The sequence below is a fragment of the Caretta caretta genome, chromosome 2 (genome assembly GCF_965140235.1).
Source record: "Caretta caretta isolate rCarCar2 chromosome 2, rCarCar1.hap1, whole genome shotgun sequence".
In the NCBI taxonomy this organism is placed as follows: Eukaryota; Metazoa; Chordata; order Testudines; family Cheloniidae; genus Caretta; species Caretta caretta.
In genome coordinates, this window is record NC_134207.1 from 232,736,283 (window position 1) to 232,755,362 (window position 19,080).

Below are 19,080 nucleotides of genomic sequence, written 5' to 3' on the forward strand. Positions count from 1 at the left end.
ACAAGGGAGAAAGTTTTCTAATGAGTTTGCTGAGCTCCATCTCAGGCCGGGGACGGTAGAGAAGGAACTGAGAAGACCGGTCGCGCATGCGTACTATTAAGGTACACTCAGAGTGGGGAGGGGGGGAAGCTCTGCGCATGCGCGACCAGTATGAGTACTGCTTTAAAAATGTCCGAGCGAAGGCGCAGGGATGCACCAACACCTAGAGGGGAGCACCCAAAGGGACAGCTCTCAATGAAGAACATTAGTATTCCCAACCACACTCTATATACTGACAGATAAACCACACACTCACTACATAAAGAGCAGAGAAGGAGGGAAATTAAATGAAGTGGTTATCCAGGTGAGGAGCAGAGGGGAAAAAGATGAAACAGGTTTCTGTTTCAGACAGGAAGGAGAGAACCAACCTGAAACTTGTGGAACCAACCTGAAACCTAAATCGTAGACATGGGTTTGTATCTGCAAATTAGAATCCAAACCACCTACAATTTAAAGGGGTCATGATTCACAGTTCAAGTTTTGATCCCTTTCTACTTCTTATGACCTATTATGCAAATCAAACAAGTATTGTACCAACCTCACTCTGAATCTTTTGAACTTCTTTTGAAACTTGATAAATTGGCGTATCTGTGAACTCCATCATTGATCTGCCTTTAGATTTTTCATAATCCTCTTTGTACTTAACCTAAGAAAATAAAATAAATAAATATTCTCCACAACTATAGTAGATGACAAAATGTGATGATTGTTTGATTGGGATGGAGTAAGAAAATTCTGTCCTAGCCAAACCCTCTCTCAGAGCTCTTGACTTAGATGTTTTTGCCAAGCTTTCTGTGGGTGAAGTGGGGCATCCAAACCAGGGAAGGTTTTCTGCTGTAACATACGCCCTTACCACAATGCTCTAGAGCTCAAGACCAGTGGATTTAGAGGGACATGATCTGTATCCTGTTTACTCAGAAAAAATAACCTTTTAGGCATATATAAAACCATATATGAAAACAAATTCCCATAAGCCAAATTAGGTATAACCAAAAAGCTCATGCAAGCCTAGGGTTCAACCAGACCCTCAGAACCTGGTGTGGAGACTTGACTTCCTACAGGCACCTTCCTCTGTGGCTCTCTAGCTACAATTCTTAAACACCCTCTCCTGAAACCTGCACGAGAGGAAAGGGAAGGAAGCCAGAGCTGTTGGTCTTACATTCTATTCTATGTCTACCCTCAGCTCCCTCTTTTCTTGTATATGCTTAGGCAGTATCGACAACCTGAATTTGGCCCTAAAACTTGTTATAAAACTACTGATGGACATAACTCTGAGGACCTTGTAATATGCTTTTTGATTATAACTTGTGCAGCAAGGAAGCAGACATCTTTCGGCTTGGGATCCTGAAGTTTTGATGAGCCTTGTAAATTCATTCATTCTCATCAATTAAAAGTACAACTCAGATTTATCGACAAGGCTTATGTATGGCTACATGCATTTATGTTATTCATCCTAATCAGAGAAAGGTATGGAAAACATCACAAAGCTAGATACTGGAGGGTTTATATACTGTGAAACCAAAAGAGTTAAGGATCAACATGTTACATTACAAGTGGGTGATATTTTAATGTCATGATCTTTTTTAACACTGCAGCATTGTCTGAGTTTAAGAAAAGTTTTAAAAACCCTCTTCCCTGGTGACATGTGTCATTGGGCCTCATTCCTGCAGCATTCAACATGTAGGCACTCAGCTGCTCCCACTTGCAACCCCAATTACTTTATATGCATCTCACATCATTGTAATTTGTCATGGGATTTGTGCATGATTTAGTAACTGTAAGAAAGCTGCTTTTGTCACTTCATAAGGTTTATTTACAATTTGTGTATACCTGACTTTGGAGCACAGCATTTTCTTTGTGATGCATCTGTTCACTTGTATCCAGGGCAAAATGATAGTGCCCCTTGCTTTTCTCAAACAGTTTCTTGTATTCATACTGAAACAAAGAACAGCAAAACATGCTTTTATGTATAAAATTGACTGGTTTCAATTTAAAGAGCAATTTAAATAAGCATAAAAGAAACAACATAACATAAAGTACCATTCAATAACATAACATAAAATACCTAACACTAATAATGAATCTTAAACAATTAAAAATAACCGAATTTTGGGATAAGGTATAACGTGGTGGAATGAAAACAATGTCAAAGAACAGCCACAAAGTTCAGAAGTTTTTTAAAAATACCTGTCTTATACAAATATTAAATATTTTTGCTTGTGAAAAATAAAGAATTAATATTATTTAGGCTCAAAGGACAAAAAAGCATATTTGGTGGTGTCCACTTGCCTCCTAGTGGAAATAATTATAAACATCACACAACATTTACACACATTCTCTTATGGTAACAAAAAAAAATATTTGCAGAACCTGGATATTTAAAGGTTTCAGAGTAACAGCCGTGTTAGTCTGTATTCGCAAAAAGAAAAGGAGTACTTGTGGCACCTTAGAGACTAACCAATTTATTTGAGCATAAGCTTTCGTGAGCAAGCTTATGTTCAAATAAATTGGTTAGTCTCTAAGGTGCCACAAGTACTCCTTTTCTTTTTGGATATTTAAAGTCATTATTCTTACTACACTAAATTCCAGACATAGAACTGGTCTCCTGGAAAAGTACCAATTCTGTACTTGTCCAACCTGTTTCAAATACCTGTGTTAATTTGAAATTAAATTGCATTAATAACAATAGGAAATCTTAGATGTATTACCTTGTCCATGTTATCTGTTGATTGATGCTTACAGGATGTAAGTACAAATAAAATAAAACACTGAGTCCATAATGCAAGAGCACTCTTTGCTCTTGGTAAATTTTATCCCTTCAAAATATGTACACAATTCTTTATACATTTGAATTTGTATTCTTCAGAAGCTCTTTCAAAATAAACAGAAAACATTCCACTCACTCCAAAATGTTGAATGAAAATGAAGCTATGTAATCTAAATTCCATATATTCAGTATTTGATCAAATACAAACCTCAAAGACCTTTTACAATTAGAACAAATCAAGCTAATATAAAAGCTGCTAAATTTCAGATTGGCTGTGTGCGAAAATTTAAATCTAGATTTCAAATGTTACACAATAAATATCTAGGAAATCTGAGGGCAAAGCTTGACTCTTCAATCTAATTTCTCATCTGAAATCAGATATGTAGTGACGTCTATCTCACAAAATCTGCAATGGTGTATTTGTTCATATATGCACATTTCTGGATTTCCCTGTAAATGTTATAACTTATCCTCACAAAACACCAGATTGAATTACATTTTTGCGATACAATACTGTTAATATGTTTTTGTGGAGTCATTCATACAAATAATTATTTGCAGAAAATCATAGTCAAAACATGAAGTACAATACACCGTGTACGTTACAATGTATCACACAGGTGGTAGGTTTGGATACATCAGGATAAGGATGAACAGAAATACACATTTCAGGGAAGAACTGTGGACCATGTAGAAACTGAAAGGTTCAGTAATTGCTCTTCTAACCGCGGTCGGTATAACATACTGTAGGTAGGGTAGAAGAAAATAGATCTTGAGACCACTAGGGGCAGAAAGGCTGTTCCAGATACTGAAGTAGACTAGAAGAAGGATCTGCTGTTCATTATAGAGAGACAGGGAGGCGGAACACAAAAAAGATGGAATTTGAGAAGCATAGGGAAAGGCTGGAGAACAAATCAAAAATAAGTCAGAGAGACGGGGGCAGGGGAAAGATCAAGACCATGAAGGATTTTGAAGACTAAAGGTACATCTACACTGCACAACACTGATGGTGGCATGTAGGGTGCATGTAGCTACATGCATCAGAGAAAGGCTGTGGCAGGGGGAAGGCAGTGGGGAAAAGCTCTGGCAGTGGAGTCTCCCCCTTGGTAGAGCCTTTCCCTGTTGCCACAGACATGTTCCAGCAGCGGGGAGCTGCCAGAGCCTTTCCCCACTGCTGGAGCCTTTTCTGGTGTCGGAGAAAGACTTTGGCAGCAGGGAGGCTGTGGGAGACTACACTGCTAAAAATAGCTGTGTAGATGGGCAGGGCACTGCTTGGTCACGTAGAGAGCCATGTAGTGAAGATATCCACAGGATTCAGGCGTGCCTTTACTCTACTCGCCTAAGAAGTGCCTCACCATCTACACTGCACTGAATACCCATGCTAGGGGGCATGTAGTGTATGTACTCTACATACCACTGTAAGGAGTGTGCAGTAGTGTAGATACACCCTAAGGTATTTTGTACTTGACAAATAGCAAGTGAAGACCTCAGGGGATGGATATGAAGTGTTCTTGTTTCGATCACAGCCAAGATAAACCACCAGCTTTTGGACAAAGCATAGTCCAGAGAGTTAACTTTTACGGAGATCACAAATGTCTCTAGTTGTAGGGATGAAGATGATGTAGGAACCAACCACTGTTTGGGCAAAGGAATGGTAGAAATCGTGTCAGATTAAAATGTTTTATAGGTGAGAGTAGGCAGATATATAGACATCAGGGAATTTGAACATAAGTTGAGCACCTAGGTTCTTGTCTTATGTGAGATAAGGAGAAGAAAGAAGTTCCAAAGTTCAGACCGATGGTGCTCATTTAACCAGCTAGTAAAAAATATCCAGTTTAAATGCATTAAATTGAAGGAAGCTACAGTTAGGCCAAACAAGGATAAATAATTTGGTGAGCAGAAAGTGAAGAAGGGCCTAAATCCTGGAGATCTATAGATTTGGATATGATCCATACAAAAGTGATACCCAAGGTTAAATTCAGAAAGGGAATGCCTAAGGGGGAAAAAATACTGATGCAAAAAAGAAAAAATGAGTACTTAGAAAAGGCACAGCTGTGGGAGAGTTTCAGTTCACAGAAGGGTAATGTGAAGAATCAGATTCAAACTGGATAGCTGGATTATTTTGTGCCAGAAGCAGGGTTTTACAGGTGGACATTAATACCTACTCAGATTAAAATATAAGAAGCAAGAGGAACCAGGCCTTCAAAGGCTATATATATGACAAACAATACTTTGTGATCAAAATGCACTGAAAAGCAAGAAGACAATGCCATGCGTGTGATACATTCTGCAATAAATTAAATAAATGGGTACATTTTCCTTTTATAAGTATATTTAAAGTAATGATTAAAAAAGCCAACTTACATTACTATGCATTTTGCTGGCATTTAAAGCATGCTCTAAATATAGCAAGTTTGGCAGGTCTGAAGCTGGATTGTGTAGACTTTCCACCATATCTTTTTTGTATTTCACCTGAAAACCGAATACAGAGTATAGCAAAGTGAAGACTTGTAAAATATACAGCAAGTTCTATTTATACTGTACACTATAAAAACAAAAAAGAAAAAGAAAAATCTTACTACAGTGCTTGCATGAAATATGTACAATGGCCACTAGGTGGTGCTCATTTACTACTATTTGGAAAAATAAATATACAGTGAGGGCTTCCTTTCCACTAGTGAGCAAATATTTTGATAACTACGTAAACATTTCAAAAAGGGTAAAGTTAATCACATCAGATTTTGTAAGACTTTTCAAAACAGAATAGGCTATGGCAGATATATACATCAGAAATACCTTCTTATTGATTTTTATTTGAATATTATCTTTACACAATATTGTTCTACAGTTGGACAATTTATCATTAACTTTATATTGTTCATTGGTAATTCTTGCCTTTCTTCCCTCAAGTCAGATTATTTTTCATCAACTGCTTGTGTGCAAAAAAAAATCTTTATAGAGTAACTACCCCACAATCAAACAGTATTTTGTACATGTATTTTTATTTAATACAGTTTGCTTTCAGTAACAAGAATGAATGGAGCCTTAGATGAGAGAGAACCTAATCACGCAATGAAATGGCAAATCATATACATTCCCAATAGCTGACAGCAGTGTTTCCCAAACTTTTAAAAGTTGAGTTTCCCCTTCAGGAAAATGAAACCCATCAACCCGCCCCCGGCACCCTGCCTACATTACTCCTGGGGGAATTCTGCCCCCCCCCAAAAAAAATTAAAAATCCTGCAGCAAAAATTAAAAATGCTATGCACAATATTTTAAAATTCTGCATATTTTATTTGTCTAAATAACATAACATAATCACACCAGTTTCAAATATTTTTGGTCATTTATTTCAAAATACCTGTCAGCAAGTATGTCTAACAATACAGACAACAAAAAAGATTCAATAAATGTTTTTTGACAAATACATTCTTTACTGGGGATATTAATACAGAACTCTGAGTAATAATTCACTCAAACTACAAACAGAACCATATTCTCTGCACCCCTCAGAAGCAGTGCAAAGGCTTGGGAGAGTCAGGGGTAATGGAGGAGCTGAGATAGAGGGAAGTAAGTTGCTGGGAAGGAGCCTGGGTGTGAACTTGGAGGGTTTTTGGGTATGGGTGGGAAAACTGTGGAACAGATTTTTTTGGGGGGTGGGGAGGGATTGTTAGGGAGCTTCCCCCATGCAGACTCTGGCTGACCCCTACTCTCTCCCATTCAATCAGGCACATCTGCCCCGTCCCTATGTGTTCCTGCACCCCCATGTGTCCTTGCACCCCCTGTCCACATGTGTCCCTCCACGCCCACTCAGACACCTACTCCCCCCATCCCCATGTGGCCCTGCACCTCTCCCCCGTCCCCATGTGTCTCTGTACCCCTTCCCCATCCCCCTGTGTCTCTGGGCCCCCACCTAGCCACCCTCTGTCCCTATGTAGCTCTGCACCCCCTCCCCCATCACCATCGTGGTTCTACACCTCCCTCCTCCCTATGGCCCTGTGCCTCCACTCCAATTCATCCCCTGTCCCAGTCTGTCCTCTCCCACTAGCTTTTATGAGCCCGTCTGACATCCCTGCCCCAGCACCCCACACTGTCTGTCTCCTGACCTGGCCTGACAGGTGTTGCAAAGAAGTCAGGCTCTTTCTCTTCCTTTGCTGGTTGGAAGCAGCTGCTGTATTCTATTGCCACAGTGCCCTCTGATGGGCGAAAGGTGGAATTGCAAAAGTTGTTTTCTGCTGGGAGCTGCTGCTGTTCTTATGCCACAGCACCCTCTAGTGGACAAAAGGTGGAACTGCGGCAACATTTCAGCAGAAGCTTTTTTCTGCACAAAACAATAAAATTGTGCATGGCTCATTAATTATGCACGCACTCAGTAGCACAAAATTCCCCCAGGAGTACTTTCTGTATAGCTTTTCCATGTACTTCCCCCACACCAATTCGTCCTTCATGCAGTTATCCAAGCCCTCCCCAGTCTCCCCGTACGCACATTAGAAAACCCTGGTTAAGATCCTCATGATATAATACATCCTCTTTTTTTTTAAGTCTAGTCTAAACTTTAAAAGTTTCAGCAGCATAACACTGTTTGCTAGTGGCATGATTTTTTTTTTTTTTTTTTACTATTTTACAGATCTTACTCCACTGGACAGTGGCAGAGAAGACAGGGCGCCTGTACTCTTCAGAGCACTGTGCAGCCTTTGCAGAGTAAAGAGGGAGCAGTCCCTGCACAACTGTGCCTGGCAATTACCCAAACCACACAAAGGGGGAGTAAGATTCAACCTCCCTTTCTTTGCACACCCCCAAAGGGGCCATGTACAATCTGCCCCTAAGTTATCCAGGACCACAGTACTGCCTCTAAGAACAGCCCAAATTTATGACATTAGCCACATGAAAGCATTGTTAAACATTCTGTCGGCATTGCAGCACCACATGGCACATGTGCTTTCTCCCATCTGAGTCTGACTGCAGCAGGCAGTGACTTACATTAAATCCCCTAACTACTCTCCTTTCTTGAAATGCTGCACTTTGGCTCCATCTCCCGATTCATGTGCACACACAGCAATTCATCAAAATCTTTGGAGCCTCACAAACAAGGAGCTGGGATTTGTCACAGCCTGAAGAGGGTTGCAGGCAGGAAAGGGCAATGAAGGGTGCACTGTAGGCACTAGCAGAAGAAGGGCTTATTCATAAGTGGGGGTTGAACTGGCTGGTGCCCTATACGTACTACTATGCAATGGGTCCCACATAATATAGGTTCGGCTCTGAAGTCTACTTTCAACCTGATCTCCATGTTAAACTCTAAATTCAATTTCCCAGTTCTTGCAGATGCAGATATAATACATATTGTGAGTGGTTGCTCTTGGTAAATCAAATAAGATGCACCATTGTTCACAAGAAAATTATGATGTTTACAGAATACCACGATCAATATACCGTACACGCTGAGAGGTAGAATACAGAACAACTGCACTTACATCACTCGCCAAGCTGGATGCCATCTGTGCTTGCTTGAAAGAAGCACTGCCAAGAGGGTTATACTGGTGGTTCTTCATTTCCTTATTGAATTGCTCTTTGTATTTAACCTGCCACCAGAGCAAACACATTTTATATTGAAATGTTACACTGAAAGGAGGCATGAAGAATTGAGAAATTACTGAGGAGTTTAAATGAAGACAAATTCTCCATCCCTAAATCACCAAACATTATACAAAAGTGAAGGTTACAACAAATATGGAGAGAGAAGAATATGTTTTATGTAAGAACTGTTTTATTATGTTAATGTAGTGTGACAGGGTCGGGCCCGATGGCTACAGGAGAGAAATAGAAGGCAGATATATTAGCCCTGGGTTAAGTAGGTCCCTTTTCCCTGGGTAAGGTAACAGGGAAGGTTCCAGAACAATCAGGAACCTTCTGGAGACAATTAAGACAGACAGGCTGATTAGAACACCTGCAGCCAATCAAGAAGCTGCTAGAATCAATTAAGGCAGGCTAATCAGGGCACCTGGGTTTTAAAAGGAGCTCACTTCAGTTTGTGGTGCGCATGTGAGGAGCTGGGAGCAAGAGGCCCTAGGAGCTGAGAGTGAGAACGCGGACTGTTGGAGGACTGAGGAGTATAAGCATTATCGGACACCAGGAGGAAGGTCCTATGGTGAGGATAAAGAAGGTGTTGGGAGGAGGCCATAGGGAAGTAGCCCAGGGAGTTGTAGCCGTCGCACAGCTGTTCCAGGAGGCACTCTAGACAGCTGCATTCCACAGGGCCCTGGGCTGGAACCCGGAGTAGAGGGCGGGCCTGGGTCCCCCCAAACCTCCCAACTCCTGGTCAGACACAGGAGTCGTCGACCTGGACTGTGAATTCAGAAAAACGGCCAAGCTGAGGGCTGCCGTGAAGCTCCAAGGTGAGCACATCCGCCAATAAGCGCAAGACCCACCAAGGTAGAGGAGCAACTTTGTCACAGTAGGTTTATAGTCAAAAATGGTTTTACACAAAAGTAATAAACAGAAATATATCTTCAGTATCACCCACTAATGACACTATTGTTGATAGCACATTCTTGTGGAGAGGGTACAGAACAGCCGGGCACATCTGGGATCATACATCCACTCAAAAATGTCGCCAGGACTATTCACTTGAATTTAGAAATGAACTCACTTCAGCCACACCTATGCCCATTATGTGCTGGTTTTCCACTAACTTTCATCTGACTGAATTTCACTGGCATAGAATTAAACTTTTAGATTTGTACACACAAACGTTTTCACCAAAGTGCTTATATAAACAAAAAATAATAAAACCACTTGATTTACCTGACTAAACACAACTAACACAGTTTGAGTAGCAAATATAGACTGTTGAATACTCCACAGAGGTATTTTTTTTGACAAAAATGTAAAATACTTTTGAATAGATAAATGGGAGGAAATAAAACTATTTGCTGTAAATTATTCCCTCAGTTATAGAGTGAACTGGAGTGAAATTCAGACCTCACTGTAGCTAATACAAGTTTTCCCACTGATGCCAACAAGGCCAATATTTCATCCAGTTTGTATAAGGCTGGGCAACTGGAGCCCTGAGTTACATATCCAGCTCAGCAACATATTTCCTTTGTGACCTTTGGTAACACAAAATCCATCCATGCCTCAGTTTCTTCACCTAAAAATGGGGACAGTGTCTATTTCATTGGAGTGTTGTGAAGCTAAACTAAATCTCTATCTGTGAGGTTTGGATTTTTTTAAAAAAGGGAAAAGATAGGGGTAAAAGGTGCAGACAACCACATTTAAAGTAGATAAACTATTTTTAAAAAGTAAAAAATACACCTCAACATTTAATTTAAACCTGCACATCCTCAACCCATCATGTCATGCATAGCCAGTACTTGGGTCATCAAACATCTGGAAACTTTACATACAATGCCTTAATGCTTTGCAACTGCTGAGCATAACAGAGCAAAATAAGGTTCAGCATTGATTCTGAATTATGTTATTTTTGTGACTATAAATCAGACACCAGATATCTAAACCTACTTTACATCCATTATCTTCTGCCACACTCTGCAATTAGTATGCAGCTTTTTGTCTTTATTCCCATATCAGTGTCCCATAAAGTAATTAAAACACCTCAGAAGTTCTGTTTTCAAAAATTTAATTTTTTGTCAAATTTTATACAGGGAAGAGTTTTCTTCTTTAAAAAAATTTGTTTTCCATGTTGCAAAATAATCACCTCCCGTTTTAGTTTATACCACCATATTATATGTACGTACCATTTCCAATATTTGATTAATAGGAATAACAAAAAACAAAAGCCAGTCACTTGAAAAAACACTATGAATTATATACATTCAAGAACTGCATTACTATCAGAGAAACCAGATTTCTTTCTCAAAGGAAGCAAATTCCAAAATATTGTATTTTTTAAAAAAGACTCTTTTTGTGAAAATATGAAAAACTTTATAAACTAGCAGACTGACTGACTCTGGGAATGAATATCTATTGACTTCTGGTTGCTGACCTATGGCTCTGTTTGATCTCTAAATTTGATATTTCACCCTTTTGTTAGTAATGACATTATTGGGTATAATACTGAGATGTTTAATATTTATTAGATTGAAACAAGCTTGGGGGCAAGTAAGAGAACACAAATAATTGGGTTGTTAGGCTTTGCTATAGTAAAAAGGCCTGTTTTAACTAGTGTGAGGCATGGTGTGACAGGCTTGATTTTTAGGTTAGTTAATGTATGCCTGAGGACTTAATCCCAATTCAAGAAGTATGCCTTCACATTCTATGTGACAAACAAATGACCACAGAAGGACAGGTAATGCCATAAGCTTGCAAAAGTTAACTTGAAATAGGGGGACAGTTTGTGGGCTTTTGAAAAATTTTGTACTATAGTAACAAGGCAGTTAGACCGCATTGCCGTATATGATTTATTATGAAACTGACTGACACAAATATTTAGGTCACTGATCAGAAGTATAATTATGGATACCCAGAATGCCACAGGATTTATTCGTGCCCCACAGGATAGGGGCAGGAATAAGTTTACGATGATAAATAAAAGGGTCAAATATGTACTGTATCTGTATGGTTACATAAAGGATGGGTATAAAAGATATGACTTCATTCCCTAAATGTTGGGTGTATTAGGTCCTGAAACTGTGCCAACTGGTTGGTGCCCTACTCTGATGTGCTCCATTGCCTGAATTTTTCTCTTTGTTTTTCATAAGGTTTAAGGATCTGTGGGTATGCTATCAATTCTAAAATCTATCTCTCGGTACACTGCTTTATGTTTGGTTATATTAATAAGTGGACTTATTTGGTTGGTATTAAAAGCTTTTATTGGATTTCATCACGTATGTCATCTATCTCCCAATCAACGAGAAACTTCTGTTTAGCTACTTATCATGAAAAGAACTTGTGCTAAAGTAAGCTTGGTACAGACACTTACAATAATTAATCAGGCTGCATGGTAGATTCATCTGGTTCACATTGCTAGATATTTGCATTAGCTTTGGATCAACTGCAGGTGCACCTATGTGAATGCAAGGACAAACTCTTTATCAAAGGCAATTTCATATTCACTATAAAAACATATATGGATACACTATAGGATTTTACTTTTTAAAAAGATATATCTCCAGTGTGGCTCCTAATACAAATCTGACAGAATTAATGCTCTATTGGAAAGCCCAAATCAGTAAGCCACCTAATACAGGGGTCAGATCAGTATGGCAAATGCAACCTTCTTACTATTCCCAGAGGACCAGAGTACATTGTACAGTCATTTACATGAGTATAAACACTGAATTACTTAGGGCTACATCATATCATCAACAAATGACATCAAGTTGTTCATACAGAGTGCATAATATGGCCTTTAATATTGTTGCTAAGTGTGAAATCATCAGAGCAAACAGGATCTCTCCATACAACTGGTTTGTCATCCCACAGCTGCTGTGATCTGAGGCCATGGTCTACATGGATTTTGTAATAGTACATTTCAATTTCAGTATTTCAGTAATATATTATCATTAGCATTCTGCAGCATTGTTTCTAATTAAGTCACTGGGGCAGGCCTGTGTAGGAACGAGTGAATACCAGGCCACAATGGGCTCCTCACTGGTGCCTATGTGGATGACTGTCCCAACTTTAAAAGGGCTGTCCACCTATGTGATTGTAAAAGCTCATACTGTGGGGAGTGATCTCCCGTTACCTCCAGGCCCAGCTGTCTTGTCTTGTTGCATTACATCATTGCCTCCGCTCTCTACTCCAACGCAGAGCACATCAATTCAGGAAGAAATGGAAGCAACGCAGTAATGTAAGATGACCCCAACAGCATCTGAAGATCTCTCCCAGTAGTAGTATAACTCTGATTAGCCACAGGGGAAACATCTTGTTGGATGCTAAACACATATTACCTTTCTCTTGTTACTTATTTTCTTTTCCTATTTTTCTCCTTTTTAAGGAAGGGCCAGAAACATGGCTAAGAGAGAGAGGGAGAAGAACAGGCAAATTAAAAAGTCATCAGGGGAACTAGGGGTGGGATTTGAGAATTGTTTTAGCTTTCTTTTAGAAGAAAGGAAGAAAGAAGAAAATGTAGCTTCAAGAAATAAAATGAAATTGAAAGAAAAGCTATTAATTAAAAACAAAAACATTCTTAGTCAATTACTTAAAAAAATTCTCAAGATGTCATCTCTAGCTATGCTGTAACCTGGGTAGGACAGTGAGCAAGGATGTGGGAGTCAAAATTAAGGATGTTGGTGGAAGCTTATCTATGACTGTCATGAATTTTTAAAAATGATGCTAATTATGTGGGTTTAAATTAATGGATATTTATTTACCATCTTAATTAAGGTCTTTTGTTTGTTTATTTCTTTAGTATGTGGGAATTAATTTAAAGAAAATGTGTGGGATTGGCAATCTAATTGTTGTTCAAGAATGAGCAGACTTAGCAGGTCTTTCACATAACAACATCCCTGACGATCCCACTGGCATCAAATAAAGCTCAGATAAACAATTTTCTCACGAGCCTTGCACAAATGCTGTAAAAGTCAGTATTGCAGCTGGACAGAAGAGTATCTTTTGAAGCTCCACAGAAACATTCCAAAATCAAATCTGCAGTTCAAAGCTGCTCAGACAGAGTGTTCAGTTTCATAAGTGGATGACATCACCCACTGTTCAGATTTACGAAGAACCTACAAAATCTAAATCTTTCAGCCACTGGGATCCCAGAACATAGCAGCATAAAAAGGAGACACTTACAGCAAAAGCATTTCCTCATGACTACACAAAAACATACTAAGAAAATTAAAAACTTGTTGGACACCTAGATACTGAAAGAAATGTAATGTAAGCACAGAGTTAAATGAAATGTTTAGCTTATGGAAGAGTCAGTTCCTCCAATTACTAACTGAGTTTAGGCTAAGAAATAAAGAGAAAAAAATCTTAGGGCTTCTCTTCATGATTTAAACATCCCAGTAACACAGTATTATGTCTACTGATATACCAATATAAAGTATATTTTACACAAAATCCTAGCTCTAATCATTTCCCTCCTCAAACAATTAACATCAAATTGATCTAATGTAAAATACAAATATTCAAAAGAGTTTATTACCATAAACCAATTATTACACATCATAATGGGAGTATTTAATATTGAATTTATCAGTGGATTATTTTCAATCTAATTTCAGATAGAACTGAGAAGATTGACCACACCACCCCCCTTAAGCGTGGGGGGGTGGTATTGTCTGCCTTGCCGGGTGAAGGGGTATATATCGCTTTAAGAGTATGGGGGATAGAGAAACATGGATGCTGCTGCAGAAGTAAAACGGGTCAGCATGGCAATGCTGACTCATCCCCCAGGGACCAGAAGGGAAGGGAGCTGATAAAGGGCAAGCCTGGCAGGAGAAGCCCTTTTTTCCCCAGCCAGGCAGAGCAGCACCCACCCTCTCAGCAAAAATACCAAGTGGCAAAATACCAAGTTTGGTCATGACTGGCTCTGGGCATTATGCTAGCTGTTCCTTTCTTGGGGGCCTGGGAAGGAATTTTTCTCTCACCACCAGATTGGCCAAGGCGGAGTGGAGGATTCTCCACCTTCCCCACAGTGGGTTCAGGGGAGCTTTGTTAGGGTGAGTAGGGAATGGGAGTTAGACTATGATGTCACAACTCATTATGTAAGTGTGGGGCGTACGTCCAGTGCAGGTATCCAGTACAGAGGGGATACAATGACCAGATAAATGACTTGGTAAATGATTTAAAGGAGGTGTTTGTTAAAGGAGTTGAATGGGGGTTGGGGAGGAGGGGAGTTCAAATTGCTCATGACTGGTATGGAAGGGATCCAACCCCCCCCCCTTTTATAGCCTACCTTGACCCTCATTTGAGGGGGGTTGGTAAGGTTCCAGCAACGGGTTGGCTGGGGACCAGGATGGAAAGGGGTGGGGGGTTAATGGAAGCATCCAGGTAAACACTGAAATGATCATGTAGTTCACTGCACTGCACACTTTAATCTGCCGGGTAGTCCCAGAGATCTAATAACAAAGTTGTGGCCTAATTAGCCATACCAAGTGTCTCCCGTCTTTCTTCTGGTATAGCTGGACAAAAACATAACCTCAGTGCTATCAGGATAGAGATTATAATTATAAAATAAAGAATAGTCTAAATTATAATATTTGCCTTATAATAATCAGAAAACAAATACTAAAGCTTCATTTGTTCACAGGGTCCTATTAAGTTACTGTTTAATCAGCATTAAAAGTAGAAAGAGAGGGAAAGATGGTGCTGTGGGTAAATTCACTAATCCAGTGACACCACCATTTTGCTGTTGAGTGTCACATGATTTATTTCTTTTTTAAAAGACCCTGACTTGGCACAGTCTTGAGTGTCAGTCAAACACTATCTTCTTCACTATGTTCAGCTACCATGCCCTTGTTTCCTTTTTCCCTTGGTTACACCCACACCACCTAACCTCTCCTTGCTCTCCTTGTCTGTACTCACTGCACTGTCTACACATACATACAACACTAAAACACATCATCATCTTCCTGTCCTACTTTCACCCATGTCACCAATGCTCACAATTACATCATGAGTCTTGAAATATTTGATATTGTTCTTGAAGCCCCAGCTCCTGGAGTAATGTGATTACCTGAGAATCTCAGCTTTCATTTGAGAAAAAAAAAAAGTTTCTACCCCTCCTGGCTGCTAAAAAATGTGAAATCCAAAGGTTCAAGAAGCAGAAGACAAATAAAAAGAATGTATGATTTGTGAACACTCAGGATTGTCAGTCCTGATACATGCGACCACTAGGTTAACTAGACGACATGAACTCAAGTGCCAGCAATATACAGCTGACACGCAACTCCACCTGTCTTCACCACATACGAACACACCACTTCCACCAAAATGGCCCAATCCTTGGATGAGTTCAGCTCATGGATGAATAACAACTGGCTGAAGCTGAACCCATGGTAACAGAGCTTATGCTGGTGAGAAGAGGAAAGTATTTTGAGGAGTTTGCAGCTACCGTGAAGTCTCTTTTGATTGCAGGTTCACATCCACAATTACTCAATTAAGTCCATAGTCTAGGAGTATTCTTGGTTTCCCGTGGATGCTGAGCTCTCACATCACAATGGCTGCAAGTAATGCTTTCTATCATCTCCAGTTATCTAAGAAACTCCATCCCATTCTGGTGGATGAAGACCTTGCCTCAGTTATTAATGCCTTTGTCGCCTCTTGGCTGGAATTTAACAATGTGATATATCTTGGCATGAAGTATTCAGCACTTAGGAAACTCCAACTGGTACAAAATGCTGTAGCCCATCTCCTCAGCAACACAGGCTATCGTGAGCACATCATACCTGTCCTCTGCTTTCTAAACTGGCTTTCCATAGAATTATGAATTGATTTAGCGGTCTCAGTCCTTATCGTTAAAGTGATCTATGGCCTAGGCCCAGGATACCTAAAAGAATGCTTAAAGCTCTGAGATGAAGGTTGGAATTTACAGCTTCACTCCTGTGGCACAATGGAGCTCTCAACAATAGAGTAAAGAAAGAACCTTCCCTGGGGTGGTCCAAGACTGTGGAATGAACTCCACCAGAAACTAAGGACTATCACAAACCTCACCACTTTCCACTCCAAGAGCAAGGTTCATTTCTTTGATCTTGCCTTGTCTAGTATAAACACATAACAAGAGGTATATTTAACAACAACAACAAAGGGACATTCCACTCCCTGTGCTTCTCCCTCTGGGAAAAAGATGAGAGAACAAACAACATGTGACAGATGTGTAGCTATGTTGCTTGATGCACTACTGGAAGGTGCTATGATGATTAGTGTGGCATGAAAACATATATATAATAGAACACATTCACTCCACCATACATGTGACATAAAAGTGCACATATGCCACCTTCCCATCCTCAACTGGCTCATCTGATTTACAATAAGGACCAGCTCCAATGTGTGCTAGGCTGTTTCAGCTGCTCCTCTGCTCTAGTATGTGCTAATGAAATGTACATTGCATACCATTGGTTCAACTTTGCATAGGGTTGCCAATTTTGGTGGGGAGTATTCCCGGAGGTTTCATCACGATACAATGCTTAATTAAAGAATAATGTTTAATTCCTGGAGACTCCAGGACAATCCTGAAGGCCTGGCAACCCTGCCATTGTAGGAAGATCACAAGTGGAATTTAGCTTCCATCATAGCCCCCAATAGTCATGTGACTGCATCACATAACCTCCAGTTTAGTACGAATAGCAGTTTCTGTTCAAGAGAGAATCCCAAGAATAAGAAAGGAGAGATGGAAGTACATTGAATTTGGGTTCTGCATGGTGAAATGGCTCAGCACCAGACTAGGCTATAGCGAATACTGTTTTATTACTGTGATGGTTACTAACAATCACAGCAGTTGTGCCAATATTGAACACTAAGTTAAGGTTGTGAAATACTTTCCAAGATAAAATGCTATTTTCACATGCTCATACATTTTCTAATCAGTCACTCTGGATTGACATTTGCCATGTGTGGTCTTTGTTCAAAGATGAAATTCACCCATTTTTTGGGATTATACTTATGTGAAAAATCCCACATTTCTTTTGATTAACAAAAACTAGCCATGGTTTGGTTCTCTGGTTTTGTTGTTGCTCTCTCTGTGTTATAAACATGGATGCATCAAAAACAGCTTGAAGTTTGAAAGCTGAAGCCTGCTACTGATGCAGCTGTTGTAGGGAAGTGCAGAATCCCTGTTTATAGCACCTGTCCTGGCATGTCCCTGCTGGATTTATAAAAGTATTTTTGTCCCTTGTTTTTGTAACTCTTGCAATTTGAAGATCTGCTGGCCAGCTAAGCTGGTGAAATTGAGGACAGGCTGACTGGTCGTGTACACCTGGAGAGCCATCCCACTGCAGGACTGTCTACATGTACACAACCCAGCCAGACTTTCCAGTGAGCTCTATCACACAGAAAGTAAAAAAACAAGAAGTGCACATTTTCAAAAATCATTCATAATTAATTTAACAACTAACATTTTCTCTGATTCCTAGCACTGATACAGAGACCTAAACAGCTTAGCAGATGTTCCTTTCTATAAAGTGAATGGGAGAGCGCAACCTGCTTCCAAAGCAGTGAGTGATAACATGCAGTCAAATACCAGGAATCTATTAAACAAGCCTTCTCAGTCAGCACAGAAATTAGCATTTAATAAATTACAAAGTGGAAGAAATAAATCTTATTGGAAAACAAAATCCATTTTGAGTTTCAAAGTTGATCTTGACAAAGCAAGTAAAAATTATTTTAAAAAACTTTATAGCTTTTGAGTAACAGTGTCCCTGAAAGAAAAAGGGCAATTTCCCATGAAATTTCTTATTACATAGCAGATATCTGGGGGCAATATTTAGTGCTACCAAAAGGAGCATGCCCTCTTTAAAACCAAACACAATACTGTTTCAGCATATACATTTAGATTAGAAGGTACTGCATGGCTTTTCAATTCAAGAGAAGACTACCACCTAGTCAAATCAAGGGGAGTTATGCTCACCTACATGAAGCAGAATTTGCCCCTTGATTTGGAAAATGCTTTGAGTGCAAATTGATTGGATTACTAGTGAGGGATATGCCATGGGGCGCTAAAGAACTTGTGAAAAGAACGGCTCAGCATGTTGAAAATTTTTGTTTCTGAATGGGATTGAACCGCAGCAGTAAAGATTATTAAAAGAGAACAGAAGGTAGAATTTTAGGCCCCATAGCTCTGTGTCTAGTAATCAAATAAAATAATATGAACTAAAGTAACTCCAATTTTGATTCTTTCATTTCCTTGATTTTAATGAATAACAGTAAGTAAAGATTTTTTTTTTAATATTGAGGACCTCATTCTGACCCTTTACTCACAAAGGCGAGCAGTGGCACACACAAAAAGTCATAATTACTTCATGGGACTAATCATGGAGTAAGGTACCATGCAAAGTAAGGATCGCAGAATCTGGCCACAAATTACAGATAGTTAATATTTCTGAAATCCTAGAAACTCTGTATAAAATAGCACAACACCAATTCCACAGCAGACAAACTGTAATTGAGTCAAACGGCACATTGTACTTTTGTCTAAAACTTGTATCTACTGTTTTCTAACTATCTTAAATTTACCAGTTACTGCAGTTCAGTATGAAATAGTTTTGGAAACATTCTCTTCCAATTTTCATGCAATTACAGATAATCTTTTAAAGATTAAATATTTGATTATGTTACTAGGAATGAGATATCTGAATGAAGTCATTGTAGAA

General features: G+C 39.4%; 1 protein-coding gene across 12 annotated transcripts in view; it reads right to left on the reverse strand.

The window, feature by feature from the left end:
• Positions 1-19,080, reverse strand: part of NEBL (nebulette) — a 411,963-nt gene that overhangs the window by 80,194 nt on the left and 312,689 nt on the right. For 9 of the 12 annotated variants that reach the window (XM_075125905.1, XM_075125902.1, XM_075125903.1 and 6 more), the window contains exons 8-11: positions 8,278-8,385; positions 5,171-5,278; positions 1,870-1,974; positions 578-685 (exon numbers count right to left, since the gene is read on the reverse strand). The exons of 2 other annotated variants lie outside the window; for them this stretch is intronic. In XM_075125905.1, the coding sequence (XP_074982006.1) occupies positions 578-685; positions 1,870-1,974; positions 5,171-5,278; positions 8,278-8,385 (429 nt within the window). Of the gene's footprint in view, positions 1-577; positions 686-1,869; positions 1,975-5,170; positions 5,279-8,277; positions 8,386-11,744; positions 11,829-19,080 lie in introns of those variants that run through there. One more of the 12 variants, XM_075125909.1, reaches the window with a different exon arrangement.